At 33.8% G+C, this 17,875-nt stretch overlaps 1 protein-coding gene across 2 annotated transcripts in view; it reads left to right on the forward strand.

The window, feature by feature from the left end:
• Nucleotides 1–17,875, forward strand: part of LOC113981484 (formin-like) — a 132,642-nt gene that overhangs the window by 42,848 nt on the left and 71,919 nt on the right. For both annotated transcript variants that reach the window (XM_027708895.1, XM_027708901.1), the window contains 3 exons: nt 3,098–3,876; nt 7,518–7,668; nt 17,042–17,129. In XM_027708895.1, coding sequence (XP_027564696.1) covers nt 3,098–3,876; nt 7,518–7,668; nt 17,042–17,129 — 1,018 coding nt within the window. The remainder of the gene's footprint in view (nt 1–3,097; nt 3,877–7,517; nt 7,669–17,041; nt 17,130–17,875) is intronic.

The following is a 17,875-nucleotide window of genomic DNA, read 5'->3' on the forward strand; positions in this document are numbered from 1 at the left end:
TGTCTGTCTGTCTGTGTGTCTGTGTACAGAAGAGGGAGTAATATCTAAAAAAAACTCGATAATGCTACTGATAAGAGTCATTGATACAAAGAAAAGCCAGAGGACCTGGCTGGCAAGAGTGAGTCATTGATACAAAGAAAAGCCAGAGAACCTCAACATGCCAAGGCTTGAGGGCTTAATTTGATACATTCTCTGAAAGAGCAGATTAATGGTGCAAGAAAGTGAAATGGTCAGGGGAGTGGAGATGTGTTCCTTGCACTAGTTTATTTGATGATGAATCTGGCCGTACAATCTCTATTTTTTTAATGAGTGTTGCTGAGAAGCAAGCAACTAGGCATCTGTACAAGTCAGCAAAGTGGCAAATGCAGCTTTCATATGAAAACAGCTGCTATCCTCTATGTCTAAAACACACTGATGAACATCTCCCACGTTGTTCTTCATAATGTCTTCTTTTCACTTCACACAGAAATTTATACAGGCATTTTACTCTAACAGGTTTCAAAATCCTCTACCCTTCTTCAGAAATAAATCATGTTTATTCATACATAGGGTGGCTTTCCAAGCTGTAGTTTTCAGCCACCCTCTCATATCTTCTGTCCCTCCAGCCTTCTTCCCACACCTTACCTCCCTCAGACATCTTGTTATGTGCTGAAATTTTTTTCAGTTTCATTCTGCTTAAAATAGCTGTGACCAAACTATTATATTCTGATCATGTTTAATCTCCATTTGATTCATTATATGATATTAGAGCATTTCCTCTCATTTTAAGAAACATTTGCCAGGAAACAGACCTTTATTAAGAATGTATATGCATTATTTATGTGTATATATAAAAATAGTACATATTAATATACATATTCTAGAAATTTTTGTTGAAAGTATTAGGTATGTAAGCTGAAAAGGTTTCAATATTACTTAACTTACGGTGAATAAGATAATTATTTTGAGATAAAAAGTAATTAAAATAAAAATTTGGTTTATTACTTATTGCTCTTTTTATTGCACTCAGTTGGACATGATTGATCTTTTACATTGATGAGATGTTCAACACACATTTCCGATGTTTTATTTTTACTGAGCTTGAATTTCTTTTTTGTTCTTGATAACTTTAGCTTTAATTCTTGTTAATATAAATTTTCTGTATTAACAGAAAATAATTTTGAAAATATGAAAGAATGAAAAGCAAGAAAAAACATGAAACAATCATCTCAAATATAATTTTGAGTTAAAACCACCAATTTTATATTGTAATATAAAGACTGAAGATCTGTATTTGAAAAGGCTTATAATACTAATACAGTTGCTTTCATGCCCATGTAAATGTAATAAATAGTTTTGTTAGATACTGTGCTTGTTTTACAGTGTGTTTTTAAGGTGGCCTCAGATTTACTGCTGGGAAAATCTCTAATGTTCAAAGTAAATTGTTCTATGGGGGAGTTTTTGATGTCCAATAGGAGCAAAATACTATGATAAAAAACCAGTTAAATTCCCTAAGGCAAACTTACTTTATTACCTCATTTATGGGTCAGTATGCCAAGTTTAAAGAGACAGGTGATTTCTTCGGAACAATTCAAATGGCCAAAAATCTTGTGATAGTTGAACTGAACTAATAATAAAGCTGAGTGACAACAAACTTTGATAGAATAACAGCAGGAAAAGAAAAAGCTAAGCAAATCTATTCTGTTGTACATATTCTTCCTAATTCTTCTATAAAACTAAAAGAAATTGGGTTGTTTCCAATGCAAATCTCTGTTTCATTATCTTTGCAAGACTTTAAACTTGATTTCTGACCTTTACACTTGCCAGTTGAGAAAAGGAGCATTTTGTACCCAGTATTTTCAGAGTGTTTACTTTAGACTTTATCTCAGGAAATTTATTAGAATACAAGCTGATCATACTGCTCTAAGAAATAATGTATATTGTTTGTATATCTAATCTAGCATTGTTATATATAAAGTATGTATAAAGTCCCAATATATTACACTATACATGTATTACTTGAATGTATATTAATTAATGCCATAAACTATGAACTCCGACATAATACCCAAATTGGAATGGTAAGTAGGAAGTGCTGTGTCGCCACTTCTGACAGGCACTGTGTGGGAATTTCATATGTGTAAATTGTTGTGCCTGCAGGAATTTGGGAAAATCGAAGCTCATTACAGCTTCTGTTGAAAAATGGCTTCCCTGGGTAGAGAGATCCTGAAAGAACCGTGCAAAGAAACAAGATAGCATCAGCCAGCTGCCTGATAGTATCATGGCATAACAGAAAATAGCTTGTAGAGATTTAATCATCTGGAATAGCAGGATTGGATTGGATTGTATTATTTAAAGGAGATCTTTCTATACCAAATGTTTTATATTTTTCTTATATGTGGTAACATAAATGGCTTTTTTTTTTCCTTCCTTAATTATTCAGTGAAATTTTGATCCTCTCAGTTCTAAGATTTATTTTCTTGAATTGTAGATTAAAGTATATCTGGTAGAAATGAAGTTTTAATCTAACAGTAAAGATAAACTTGAAGAATTTATGTATATCCCTGTGAATTTAATTGATGATAGCACTTAATAGATTCAGAAATTATTTTAATTTTTTATTTATTGTATTCTGGATGAATTTTGACTTCTGTTGTTTTTAATCTACTTTTTACTTCCTAACATGTTAACTCTCTCTCTCTATATGGCGTATTTATGAAACAAAATAGTCAATAAAATCATGTCATTAAATATGATAACATTTGAAAAAGGTACCTTTTTCCATAATATACCATTAATTGTTGCATTCAATTAAAAAACAATAAGTCTGCTTAAAGACAGTGTACAACTTAGAATTTGCCCAAAGTGATGTTGTGGCTATTTACTCATAAAATATGTGTTTTTTGAAACACACCCTGCCTACATTTCTTTAACGAGAAGTAATTGCCAAATTACGTAGTAGCTTGCAATAAAGGCATTTAGAACTAGGAAAGTGAAGTATTTCTCTCTTTGCTTAATGTAAGAACATAGTCTAAATTTGAAGATTTTTAATTGCTACCAAATTAGCACTTCAGAAGAATATTTGCACTAAGGGATTTTTTTTCTTGTTGCTCTGCAGTCTCAGTTTGAACTCAGGGTATTCCATATTCGTGGAGAACATGCTGTATCAACTGCTCAGCTTGAGGAAACCATTGCACATCTGAAAAATGAACTTGATAATAAATTAAACAGAAGAAATGAAAAAGCAAAGGATATTGGTGTTTCTACTGAAGATGATAACCCACCAAAGGCATACCGAAATGTATGTATACAGACTGACAGAGAAACTTTCATAAAGCCTAGTGAAGAAGATAACAGAGCTGTGAAAAATAACCAAATAGTACCCAAAAAGCTTAATATTTCTTCTTTGTCACATAGTATTTCTACCCAAAGTGAAAATAAGGACAATTACAATGTACAGTCTTCAGAAAGTGTCTTATCTTGTCAACCAAAACAAATGCTGCCTCCTCCACCACCACCACCTCCTCCTCCTCCGCCACCCCTTCCTGAATCTTCACTGTCAGGTTTAGTTCCTCCACCACCACCTTTGCCAATGGGTCCAACTTCACTGACATCTCAGTTTGGATCTGGTCCACCACTGTCACCTCCACTTTCTGAAGGCTGTAGGAATTTGCAAGCACCGCCACCACCGCCACCACCACCACTTCCAGGGCTGGGACCTCCTATTCCACCTCCACTGCCTGGATCTGGGTTACCTCCACCTCTTCCACCTCCTGGGCCTGGGTTCTTTTTTAATAGCACTTTATCTTCAAACCAAGGTCCTCGAAAACCTGCCATTGAACCTAGCCGTCCCATGAAGCCTTTGTACTGGACACGGATACAATTGCAAGATAGCAGGTAAAATATATTTACTTGGACTTAGAATCGCTACTTAGAATTGTCATGGTAGGTATGCTATTAAAGGTATACTATTTAAGACCTAATAACAAAAATTTAACAGTCTAGGAATGTATAACAAAATCAGTGTAGAGGCATGGAATTGATATGCTTTAAGAAAAAAATTGAATCTATTAAAAAAATCTAGAAAAAAATTGAAGTCTAGAAATAGATCATAGGAAGTTATTTTAAAATATTATAATTCAATTAAAATTGTATGCATTATAAATGGAAATTTTGTGCATCATAACAAAACCGTATTTTTTTGAGGTTTTTTTCCCCCAGTAATCCAAGTACTCCATGGATAACCATAATGACAGGGTCCTTCCTAGATTTAGCACTAAAAAGCAAAATGGTTGCCAAGAGATTAGAAAGATTTTAATTTTTTTTAATTAAATCTGAATTAGAATTAGAACTGAAGTTAAAGTTTGGTCACGTAAGAACTTAGTTTCATTTTTGCTTTCCAGTCACTTCATGTGATACTGTCTTCAGAGAACTATGTTGTGTCATCCTCTATGATTCCAGTTCTAGAAAGAGTTAAACTAGAACCTAATGTCTGTGTATAATTCTGTCTGAGCAGGAAGAGTAAAGCATATATGTAAATATAGGCGGCTCAGGAACCTATAACATGAAGCATCTATTATGGACAAGTCTCAGTACTGTAGTTTTCAAAAAAAATAGATATAAAAAATAAAAAAATGACCCATCTTACTGTGTTTTAGTGCGGGGGTAAAATCTTAGATATGCTTGAGGGAAGAGATGCCATCCAGAGTGGCCCTGACAGGCTTGAGTAGTGGGACTGTGTAAAGCCCAGGAAGTTCAAGGCCAAGTACAAGGTCTTGCACCTGAGGTGGGGCAACCTCCAATATCAATAGAATCTAAGGGGTAGAGGAGATAGATTTAGATGGCATGTAAGGAAGAAATTCTTTACTATGAGGTTGGTGAGGCACTGAAACAGGTTGCCCAGAGGAGCTGCTGATGTCTCATTCCTGGAGCGTTCAAGGCCAGGTTGGATGGGGCTCTGAGTAACCTGGTCTAGTGGAAGGTATCCCTGTCCATGGCAGGGGCATTGGAACTACATGATCTTTAAGGTCCCTTCAACCCTAGCCATTCTATGATTCTATAACGACAGTCTAATAGCGTATTCTGTTGTACCAAATCTAAAGTTACTGTGAAACATCTGTTTTATTGATTTGTTTATAAGTGATAATTTGGTGAACAGGCATAAGTAAACAATTTTTGGACAGGCTTTTTGAAATGATCCCACAATCTTTTGTTTATGTTTATGTTCAGCTGACAGGAGAAAAGAAGTTCTCCCATTTACACTTTCTGGGCCAGCATGCATACCTTACTCCCACAGTGGTATGTGGCTTCACACGCTGCTCAGCTGCTCTTTTGGATTTTGACTGATTCTAGTTTTGGTTGTTATGTTTATTAATGTAACACAGAGCTCCATTAGGAGGGATGGCTAAAAAAGTGGTTTTGGGGGATGCTTAAGTGACACCTGCTATTTCTAGTTTAACAAGGACGTGCTCGTTAATTCACGTCCTGCCTTGTGCAAGTAATGAAATTACATGATTATTTGGATCGTTAAGCTCAAATAATTATCTGTGTTCAAAATTATTTTTAACATAACTGCAGTTGAAGGATGCTGAATTTAAACATTCTAATAAATGAAATTATATTGTTATATATGACTTACAGCCATAACATGTCACAATATTATATACACTGTAATATACATACACACAGTATATTGTATACTGTATTATACACTGTGACTATATTATGAATTATTAGAAATTATTTATCATAGTTTATCACAATAACAATTATATGTAAATTAATAAAATTATTATTAATGATAATTTGTTTTATTGTTCCATTACATTTAAACATTGTTAAAGTAAGTAATTGCAGTTAAGTGTATTTAAATATGAGTTTTATTTTACTTTACAGCTCTGAATTTATTTTGATGAGAAAGTACCATTATTCTGGTATAATAAAGCATTGTAAGGTGTTAATATTTTATATAAAATAGTTGACAGGAACAAAATATTAATAAAATGTTAGTCGTATTTATTCAGGTTTTTAGAATTAAAAATATTGAAATACTTCGGAGCAGGAAGCTTGAACATTTTGGTTTTACTTTCCCAAAATTACTAGTGCATAATATTTTCACAGTGAATAAATAGTTGGTCCATAAATAAACCTTACTCTAATTCTTCCTATTGATTCACTGAAATCAAATTGTTTTCTTCTGAAATATTTTTAGTTCACCAAGCTTTTGCAAGATAAGGTCTAAGCATTCTGATGAACTACTAGTCACCAGATGTAATGATTCGGCATTTTCATGGTCTGTACTATAACTGGAAAATTCTTCAAGGGTTTGCTGCTCAGATCAGCAGCTCTTCAGGACTTCTTGTTGCAGAAAGAATCCTTCATTCTTCAGTTTTGCTGACACTATGGCTAATATCAGGGAGAGTGAAGCTGTGGAGCTCTAAGCGTTTCCTGTGACACAGAATATGCTACATCAGCAGATGCTAATGGAAAAAAATAGGCATTCCTTAACATTCACCATAGTAGACATACAGTTGAGTATTAAAAGAATCCTAAATTTGAAAAAAAAAAAAGGTACCTTTTGAATTCATAGGTATTCCATTTTGTTGCATATTACATCTGTTTAGTGACATCAGCCATTTGTATTTTATAGTGGTTTTCATCACCTTTTTTAATTGCAAATAATTTCACTGCCTTTTAGTGACATCTGCTGGAAGAAGTCGTTTCACCTTCTATTGATAAACAGGCAAGAAGAGCCCTCAGCAGTTTGGTTCCGCATATTTTCCTGAAGCATTGAAATTTTGATACAAAGCCCTTTCAGAATTGAAGTGCGATGTTTGTAGCACTACATAGTATTTCCCCCAAATCCAGATAAAACTAGAGGATTGTGTAAACAAGTTTCAAACTGATCCAAAGCTAAATCTGGTCTTGGAAGGCAAAAAAAGAAGGAAAGATAATCCACATTTAAAATTTACAGTTGATTGTATGGAGAAGAATACTGACTAGGCTCCCAAAATATAAGCCACATAATTATTGGAGTTTCTCAGAGCTGCAACAGGGATAAATATGAGCATACAACATCTGCTAACATGAAGTAAATCAAGTCCTATACAGATTGCTCCAAATGCTCTTAAAATATGCTTGGATAAAGTTTGTTCACTGTTTGTTGGTTTTGTTTATTTTTGTAGATCTAAATAGATTACTGGGAATTTCTCAAAAAAGCTGCTGTTGAAATACTCCTAATCCTAGTTGAAGTGGCAGAAATCTCTTGAGATGTATTTGCACAAACTGCAGTTGTTGTACAAAGAACTGTACAATTCAATTAATGCATTTCGATAGTCTAGCAGGCATGGACTAAATAGCTAAAACTAATAGCTAAAACAAATAGCAAAATATTTTGACTCCTTACAAGAGCAAGTTGTAGGGGAGGAATGCCCTTTGTGTTCCTTTGAGTTTTAAATCTATCATGGATTTTTATCTATTATAGTTATATCTATTATCATAAATGTTTGGAAATTTTATTATTACTTTTCACTTTGCAGGAAAACTGCTGTGCCAACTTTATGGGAATCACTAGAAGAACCTGATATACTTGATACTACTGAGTTTGAATATTTATTCTCCAAAGACACCACTCAGGAAAAAAGAAAACCATTATCAGAGACTTACGAAAAAAAAACTAAGGCCAAAAAGGTATTTATTGGGGGGGGAGTTGTTTGTTGGGGGTTTTTTGTGTGTGTTACTGTTTAGTTTTTCATTTTGAGAAAACTCCCTTTTAATTCTTTGGGGTCTTTTGGAGGATGAACAGACAAGCAAAATGGGTGGATTGCTGATTCAACTCTTGCTTGAGAATGCAAGGTTATTCTTTACTTTGGAAGATTTCTTGCCTTTGATAATGAAAGTTTCATATCCCAGTGAAGTAGAGAAAGTATTGTGTAGGAGAACTGAATGGAAGTTCCAGTTCATATTGGAAAGTTCCAATATTTCAGGCTGTTAGTCTGCCCTTGAACTGATTTATAATTAACACCTGTCATTAAGTTACTCTAGCATACCTCTCTTTCACTGAGATTAATTTTATTGGAAAAATAAAGTATAAAGAGACATTTTGAATAAGGAATGCCAAATATTTTTTTTTCTGGTATAGCTAAAGAGTTGTGTCAGGAAGGGACAGGACAATCATGTCTTTAATGGCCAAAGCTACACGCAGGAGGTGTGTCATTGCTGTAGTGCAGGTATTGTCTGCCTCAGGCATGATCCACTACAGAGAGAACGTGCAGATAGGAAAAAGAAATGGCATTACTAGTATTTGCTTCCAGAAAAATTCTAGGCTGACTAATAATCAATACTGTTTTCCTGAAACAGCATGGTTACATGTCTGAAACTATTTAAACATATCATGTATCATAGATCTCTGAGTTTATCTGCTTGGAACCACAAGAGGGCACTTTGCATGTGAGCTGTGCTAGCTACCTTCGATTTTATAATATAGAGAATGTGAAACATATATATATATGTGTATATATATGTATATATATATATACACATGTTGGTGTAATCAGATCTGTCAAAACATCTTGATCATAAACTTCCTGTATTGTGCCTTAACACAATAGCTAATGAGAAGTGTATGTAAGGCTATAGAATTTATAAAATTCAAACTCATGCGATGCAAGAAGTAAAAAATGAAAAATGGGGCCATGCTGGCATGTTAATACAGCCCAAAGAAATAATTGCTACAGTCCTTCAAATATTAGCTTGAAGTTGGACAGGAATATCTCTGTGAGAAATGTTTCAACATATTTTATTTGACAGACACTTCAAGTGCATGTGATATTTTAGTAGCAGCTATATCCACAAATCCCATTAGTTCCCATCCCATTTCTGATGCTCTATTTCTAGTATTTATTTCATAAATTTACCTATTTTAGAAAGAAGTATTTAATAGAAAATACAGGTTTCTAAATAACTTAGAAGAATATAACCACTGTGAAGAATGTAACCAATGTAACTTTAATGGAGAATTAATATGTACAGATAAGTGCCTTTGTATTTTAAAATCTTGGCAATTAAGGGAGTAGACTCATTTCTCCAGATGGGTGACAGCGAAGCAGGTACAGGATTAGGCCTGTATCCTGAAAGATGAAATTGTATTTTTCCTTGCTGCTTTGTAAACCAACCTACTTGTTACAGCAGCATGATTTTTTAATGATCTCTCTTAGCTTTATTCAAAATTGAATGGGATAATAGTTACAGAAAATAATGATATAATAATAAATACCAATTTTTTGAGCAACCAGTGTATTGTATTGCAAAGATACCTTCATTATTTATGTCACTGTTTGAATGATTCTGCTTTTGTATTAAAGGTAAACTTACTGTTTTAAGACAAGGGATATATTTCCTGAAATTAATGAAATGAAAAAGGTTCCTTTAAAGTACTGTGTGAAAATACAAAAACAAATTTCCTAAGAGATAAATTAAGAATAATATCTATTGCCGTGTCTTTAGTTTGGTAAACTGATGGGATTATGATCATGGCATTAACAAACCGTGGGCTTTCCGTAAGAGTTTAAAAACTTGGGGTTAGCAGTATTCAACTTTCCATCATTTGGTCAATTTAAAATTTAGAATTGAAACAAAATTTTAATTTTCTGAGTACAGCAGCATTTTCTTTTTGTATATCATGTCTTTTCACCTTCGTCTATTAAACGAGTCACAGTAGCAGCTGAATGTTTTTACAGACAGTTGACCCTCTTAGATGGTCCTGTGTTTTTCTTTGTCTCTCTGAAAGCCCAGATGTGTGCAGGCTGGCTCCAATGGATCACTCTTGGTGGGCTGCAAGCGATATAGTAGTAGAGAAGCATTTTATTTACTTACAGGAAAGTTTATTAGTAGATAGCAACAGAGAGCTCCTGTAGATCAATATAAAGCTGTCTGTTCTGCTGTCTTTATTTCTGATTTGTTTTTTTTTTCTTGGCTCTCAACCTTTCTTGCCTTTTTTCTAACAATTATATCTATTGACTAGGGTTTTAGCAACAATCTTTTTCTTTGCTTCAGTACAGAAATTTGTGCTTGTCTGGTCCTAAAAATGGTACAGTATATGGGATTGCATGGTCTTAAAGGTTAAAGTCTTATAGGTTAAAGATGCTTTCTACAGACATTGTGGAACAGTTATGGATCTTATGAGGCTCATCATATATTACAATTTTTGGCTGATGCTGTGTCATTTTGTATTTATTTGTAAATTTCTTTTTCATGTTCTATAAAAGAACCTTCCAGAGCAAGATATGGGAACAGCAATAAAATCTGGAGTTGTAGTTTGTGTTTGGAATACTTAGGCTGTTTTATTTAGTGATACGTGTTAGGGCTGACCCATTCACTGCTTAAATCACTTCTCTGCACAAACTCTGCCCTATGTCATACCATGTTATGCAAATTAAGTTCACCATCCTTCGTATTTAGGAAAATTACAGACCAATAGGTGGTGCAGGACTGCTTATTAAAACATGATTATCTAATACTTTTCTCCTTGAATGAGAATTACATCAGTGCCTCACAATCAAGTTCCTTATGCAATTGGAAGTAAGATTTTATCTTTTGAATTAGAAGACAATTGTTTCTCATTTAACTGGGCTTTATAAAATTAAGGAGACTAACAATTAGTAGCCTGTTGAATTATTACATCTTTACCGTTTATTTACATTTCTCTTGCAGTTCCACATAAAACAATATTATTCAATTTATTCTCAGAATCATTAGTTTTGTGAAACTACTTGGAATGATCTGTACGCTTAGGCCATGAAATGAATGCTTCTGTGAAAAACCTATAGAAATTTCACTTTGTTCCATTCTTACCCATTTGTCCACATTGTAGACACCTTATGGCAAAACAGATTAAAAAATTCACTGTAAGCTGTGCTTTTTTTGCTTACAGTTGATAGACATCTGCCATTTTCATCCAGAAATATCTAAATGTTGTCCTATATAAGCCGCAGCAGAGGAGGCTGAATGTGGACATTAGGAGGAATTTCTGCACAGAAGGAGTGATTAGACATTGGAATGGGCTGCGCAGGGAGGTGGTGGAGTCACAGTCCCTGGAGGTGTTTAAGAGAAGACTGGACATGGCACTCAGTGCCATGTGCTAGTTGACTGGGTGGTGTTCAGTCATAGGTTGGACTAGATGGTCTTGGAGGTCTTTTCCAACCTAATTGATTCTGTGATTCTACATAAATAGAACGGATTTTTTCATTACCATTTGGCAGGTTATGCTCAGAAGGGAAACTTCTGAGTATATATTCATATTATATACACTCTTACATACATAATGTAATTACAATATAATATATAATTTCTAAAATAAATATTTATAATATATTTATATGTATTTATATTCATACATTTACATGCAGTGTCAAAATGGGAGAATACATGAGGACTTGGTGTGCTTCTGTGCTGGTTGTAGTTACTTTGGTATTTTCACTTATTACTTCGATAATGAAATACTAATTCTGCAGCCACCACCTATTTGCAAAATGCTTCAAATGTACTGAAGTACAAAAGCTTTCATGTATCTGAGATATGGTCTGAAAGACAAGGATAAGCACTAACCTAATGCAGTTAAACACCAGGTTAATACAGTTAAGGGTACTCAGCTACCTAAAAATAAGGTGGGGTACAACTGGCTAACTGACTGGGTAATTATTTAGGAGAAAGGGTCTTGCCATTATAATGCCTCACAGGAGGAACACGAATTGTCAAATTGGAGTACTACCAAAAGGAAAAACAGAACTCTGATAGATCAGTAGAAGTATTGCTTGCAAGACAAAACACTCAGCCATGTCTCAGTTAGGAACTGCATCTAGGTTTAGGCACTACAGTCCTTCGTTTAGAAAGTTTGCTAACTGTAAAGAGTCAATAAGAGGGAGAGTGGTGAAAAGTGTAAAAGTAGTCCCTGAGAAAAGAATTGAATTATTATAATTGTTTGGTCTAGAAAGGAGAAGGTTGATTGGGACGCAGAGTAAGTGTAACCAAGTGCATGCAGCTGCTGCAAAGAAAAATTATGAAAAGGTTTCTAAGAGTAAGGATACCAATGGAAGGCAGAACAGTTTTGGCTAGGGAAATTGTTCTTCTGTATTGGGAGATCTTTAGGAAAGTTTGTTTCTGGAAGAACTCTGCTTTTGTAGATTTGAATATAATCTGAGCGATCTAACCTCTTTCCCAGACTCTGAAAGTCTTCTATAGATATTTTCATGTCAGACGAAGGACTGAAGTATTATATGCAGACAATTTTGCTTTCACTCATTCCATGTTAATTTATCTTGTCTGTACATATCCATGCAAATTTTTAAGCTGATAGGCACACGTAATTGTTTTCAAGCTATAGTTTCTCCCTTTCCTCTTAAATTTGCAGAACCAAAATTCTTGTATTACCAAATAGAAGAAAGGCAGAATTAGGACATATATTTTGGGATGAAATATAAGACGCGATTCATTATGTATTAATTCTCTGTGATCCTGAAAAAGGGGTTATTTAGAAAAGAACATTCCTTTGCTGCGATTTATTCCATATGCATTCTGTAGCTCCATTGCTAAACTTAACACATATTTTGAAGTTGCATTAGTTTTTCGAATATATTTGAGCACTTGTTAGTAATTTATCCTCAAAAACTCAAGTTATTTTCTACATCTTTTCAAGAAACAGGATAGTTGGATGTTTTTGATGCCACTCTGTCTTCATCTTACAAAACAAAGAGTAAATGTCAAGTAATTTGTGTCAGGTGTATACTCCAAATGAAAGTCCATCAATCATTTTTGGCCCTTTAGTGCAATGATTATCATTTCAAAGACGCAGGAGGACATTAAAGATAATGGCTTTTCTGTTGTCTATTATCTCCAACAGACTTCACATAATTATTAACACGTGTTCTCATTTAAGAAGAGTGTCAATATTTTGAGTGAATTGCATTTTTTTAACTGAAAGGGATATGTCTGTCAGCAAGTTTTTTGTCCATCTAACTAAATGAGGAATTACAATTAATGAATTTTGTGTTTCCGCAAGAAGGGCAGATATTGCAGAAAATGTTGGAAGCTTTGCAGCGTTGAAACACGATGACTGTCTTCAGCTGTCTGCATAAGATAATAAACAGTGTTCAAACTAAAGCAGAAGTAGTAAAATGCTAGTGCATGCTTTTCTGATGCACTCTCACTTTCTTTTTATATTTTGTGGTGTGCTGAAAAAAATCCCTGACATTTCTTTGTTTATCACAAAGCTCTGAAGTCAAGTAGAATATAGAAAGTATCCATAAGGAGTAAATATCTATTTTGTGGCTTTGTCTAATTTTCACAGTTTTGATAGGAGTAAAGATACTGAAATTAGTTTCTTGCTAGCTTATTTCGTACCTCCTGTTTTAGCCTGAGGAATTACCATTTGTGTGTCCTTTAGCAAAAGGCTAAAGATAGTGGGGTTTTTTAAGCTAATAAAATTGTAAATAGAATTCTGTCTCCTAAAATATTTTAAAAATGGTTCATCCATGTGAAATAAGAAATAGTTAAACTTGACACTCCTCTGAGTAGAAATAGAAAGATAATGTCTAGTCTTAAGCTTCTGAAATTTCATTGGTAACTCTTGGAATATTTATGTAGAATGGCTTGAGGGGCATGATCTTTGGCTTCTTGTGCATGATCTTCTGTTTGAACAGGGTTTCAGCAGTCTACTTCAGCAGGCGGTTGACTCACTGTAAAAGTTAATGAGTGGGAATAGAGGGAAGCAGTGTGATGTGCAGGACAGCTCTTTAGCTTATGGCTTCTCTCAATAAATTTAAATATTGTGGAAAGAATCCATGCACCACCAGGAGGAAGGATTTAGCTCTTAATCACTAAAGTAAACTGAATCTCTTCAGATTTCAGCACCAGTAAGTGTCCTGGACAGAATGTAGACATTGCAGTTAGACAAAACAGTGAAGTCTGGTTTATAGTATTCAATGAAATACATTTCTGCCTATGTTAGAGAAGCACCTTTTAATGGAAATGACAGAATAATTTACGAATGTATTCAAGCTTCAGTATATCTTCACTTTTAAATTAGATGATAAATATTTGAAATATGTAGATGAGACACTTGTGTACAGCAAATCAACTAACTTAATAACATTAAAAATAGGGGAAAACCACATAGAGCAAATAATGCTATGGATCACTGAAGTAAATGAATTATCACCAGCAGTCACAATTTTGTCACTAAGCCAGAAGATGTTGCATCCATTACAACGATAAATTCATAGTCTGGAGAAGCAGCAGGCAGCTGGCAAACCCCACCAGTTGACATAGCAGCATCAGCTGGCGTCAACTGGATTTTAGCTGCTTACCTGTCACTGCCAGCTACAAGCAAGTCCCAGTATGCTGAGAAGTGATCAGTGATTTGTCTTTTAAAAGCATAGACTAAATAGTTCAGTGCAGTCTTTACAAACTTTCCTTTTGATTGCTTTGTGTTTTTATTGAACTAAAAAAGTGCTGATTTTTTTGTGTCTCCTTTCTATTTGGAATTCACACACATATTTAATTCCCTCTCAGTGACTTTCCCAGAATAGCTGTAATTTGGGACAAAATTAGTATATCTGAAAATTTTTTCTCTGTTTTACTACTGATTATATAGTTAGATGCAATATCTTACAAGGTACACATTGTTTCTAAAAATCTATGACAGAGGTCCTATATAATACTTAACATTATAACTATCGGTTTGGAATAGTTTTATGCCCAGTTTAAACTATTCTGTTGTCTTGGTCCTCCATTTTTGCTCCCTAATGAATAAAGTATTAGCCTTCAGTTACTTGGTTGAAGTTGTTTTAGGTAGTCTGTGTCTAGTTTGATGCCTGGTAATTGTGACCATGTGTACATTTGTCTAAAATGCATGTGAACATACGGTCAGTTGCCATTTTAAAACATGAATTTGTGGTTTAGCTTTAAAACATACATAGGGTCTTCTTTCATTTCTTTTTTCATTTTTTCTTTTCATTTTTTCTTTTTTTCTTTTAAGGAGGAAGTCTTGCTTAGCAATGTGAGCTAGTTTGGTCATATTTGGAGAATATATTAGCACTTAAAAAATACTTCAATAGAATGATTTCAAATGTCATATTATCTGCAACAGCTATAGTCTGGAAAGGTTTTGCCTCAAACTAGGCATGTCTAATGGGGTTTATGACAACCTATGAATTTGCCCTGAACAAGGCCGACTTGGAGGTCAGTGAATGCTATACAAATTGCATACTACACAAGCCTGTAATTATCCCTGTAAGAAGTTAATGTGCTTCGGAGTTCAGCAAATTCATGTAAGCTTCAGAAATGACCATGATAAACCATGCAGTTAGTTACATTTGCTCAGTCAACAGAATGTGATGCTTCTGCAGTTTTCATTTAAGGTAACTTGAAGCCAAATCATCTTGTGTACTTGTGTACTCCGGAGATAAAGAACCTGAATTCTTTGTCATTTGAAGAAAACAATTTTAATAATATTACTTTCTTAATATCCAGCTTATGTGCCATACATATTATCAGAGAAATCTCTCAGGATAGATTTTGCTTCAAATTTTGGCAGAAAATATACAATATCTACTTTAACATAAGTTTATTAAATTTTGATTCCCTACAAGAGGGGCATAAAATATCAGTCAAATCTTTGGTGAAGACAGCATGTGTTCCAACTTGTTATAAATAAGAACTAACTGTCATTTCTCTTTTTCCTGTATTTGTCAACAAATCTGCTTTTGTATAGGTGAATGACTAAATAGTTGCACAGTTAAATATTCCTAAATCACATAAAACATGGAAAACATTTGTATGAGTTAGTATAAATTTTTTCAATTAACTGTCTCTAATGTGAGCATCTGTAAAAATATTACAGGAATAAGAGATAACAATTACTTAAAGTTTTTAACATTATTAAATATCAAAATATTAGTGTCACACAAAAATTAAAATTAAATTTGGAAATAGATTAAATATTGTTCAGATACTAAGAATATAGTATCTGAATTTTTGGAAAACATAGCTATTAGTTTTAATCTTTCATATGAGTTAGTATTTTAAATAGTTCTTGTTCATCAGCACTAGAAAGTAAGACTACTGCTTGGATCTGAACACTTCTAAGAACTTGTGTCTGTATTGCATTTTGCGATGTGCTGCTGTCATATCTTCCTTATGACATAAATTAGAATCACAAATAACAACAGTCCAAACATTGTGGGAAATTTGTTTTTGACATTTCTAACATCGGAACTACACTTCCAAAAGTCTGATGGTTTACTTTACTTTATTTATGGACTGATCCACATCATTGTCACTAATTTCAACCAGCCAAAATAACTTCCTTAAGGTTTCCCTTTCTCCTTTTATTTCTTCTCCCCCAGCTGACATCTGAAAATATTACAATCTGAATGTCAGTATATTATACTATCGAGTGTCAGTTATCCAAAATGTGAACAAAATCCTCAAATCCCTGTGAAGTGTCAACAATGTGGTATAAGCACATTCAGACAAGAGTGAAAGAATTACTTTCAGTAGTGCCTAGTGTTCCAGAAATAGTGTTGAGAGGGCACAAAAAGACAGTTCTTCAGTTCTTCTTGGTCAGTAATCGATCCTTTGTTAAAAAAGTAGACATAAATGTGTTCACATTGAAATGTAAACTAGCAGACAAGCTAAGGAACTTGGGATGTAGAGTGTCTTAAATAGTTCTTAAATTTCACCTTAAGAAGAAGGGGGAAAAACTATATTCCAGAATAAATATCCTATGTGCCTTTTTTTTTCTGCCTGTTTAATAGCATCCTACAGGTAAAAAGTGATGTTCTTTACTAGACCTGGTGATAATTCAGTCTTATGTTTATAAGCTGTTTGTTAAGGTGCAGAGCATAAAGATAAGATGAAGGTCTTACTACAACATTTAGTTAATAAAATGGTTTGATGTTTGGAGAAATGTTGAATTCAATTCACGAATTAGCTTCTGTTGTTAAAGTGAATGAATCCTTTGTAGGGTGTTCATTTGATCTCAGATAATTTTGCATCATCTTTCTAGATTACCAAATTGTTGGATGGAAAACGGTCTCAAACCGTAGGAATTTTAATATCGAGTTTGCATCTGGAGATGAAGGATATTCAACAAGGTAAGTGTTTCTTACACTTAGTGTATTGTACTTCCTTAGATATTTTCTCATAGCCCTCAGAGAATTTCTTACATACGTTACGGATTGTGCTTTGAATATAGTCCTCTAAGCTATCAGAATAATAATTTTTCCAATATATTCCACTATATGTAAAAGTTCCACCTAATAATCAGAATTGAATTTAGGTACAACTCCTTCTGTAGCATTCCAGTTAGCAAATCATTTTCAGTTCAGTATTTTCATATTTCTCCCCTGCAGTTCCCTGCTTTTTCTAAAGCAAGTCCTCCACCAAAAAATTAAGTGGATCGCTTATACATAAATCTTTAGGTCTTCCAACATGCAGTCATTATTTGTTTAATGTTTAAATTTTGCTTCATTAGAAGTGTAAAGTACATCCCAAAATTATGTTACCACATAACAATCAGAAAGAAAATTACTGGATGGCATTTTTCAAAAAGTAGAGCTACTCAGTGTGTAAATTCCATTACTGGTAGACATTATTTGAGTTTGCTAGTACAACTGTAGAGAAATACAGATTTTTCAGAACACTGGGGTAGTTGAGAGTCTGCTTATGTTCTGGATTTAAAAGGATATTGTTTAAGGATATTGTTTATTTCTTTTTCACATTAAGAAAAGGAAAATATTCACCATTTAAAACAACTGCTGGAAGAACTCAAGTTGATGTCTCCTTTTTTGCTATTGTTTTCCCTCCATCACATGCAAATACTGGGTAGGGTGTTGAGATG

This window comes from Neopelma chrysocephalum, unplaced genomic scaffold, assembly GCF_003984885.1.
Source record: "Neopelma chrysocephalum unplaced genomic scaffold, ASM398488v2 Primary Assembly neopelma1_24, whole genome shotgun sequence".
Lineage (NCBI taxonomy): Eukaryota > Metazoa > Chordata > Aves > Passeriformes > Pipridae > Neopelma > Neopelma chrysocephalum.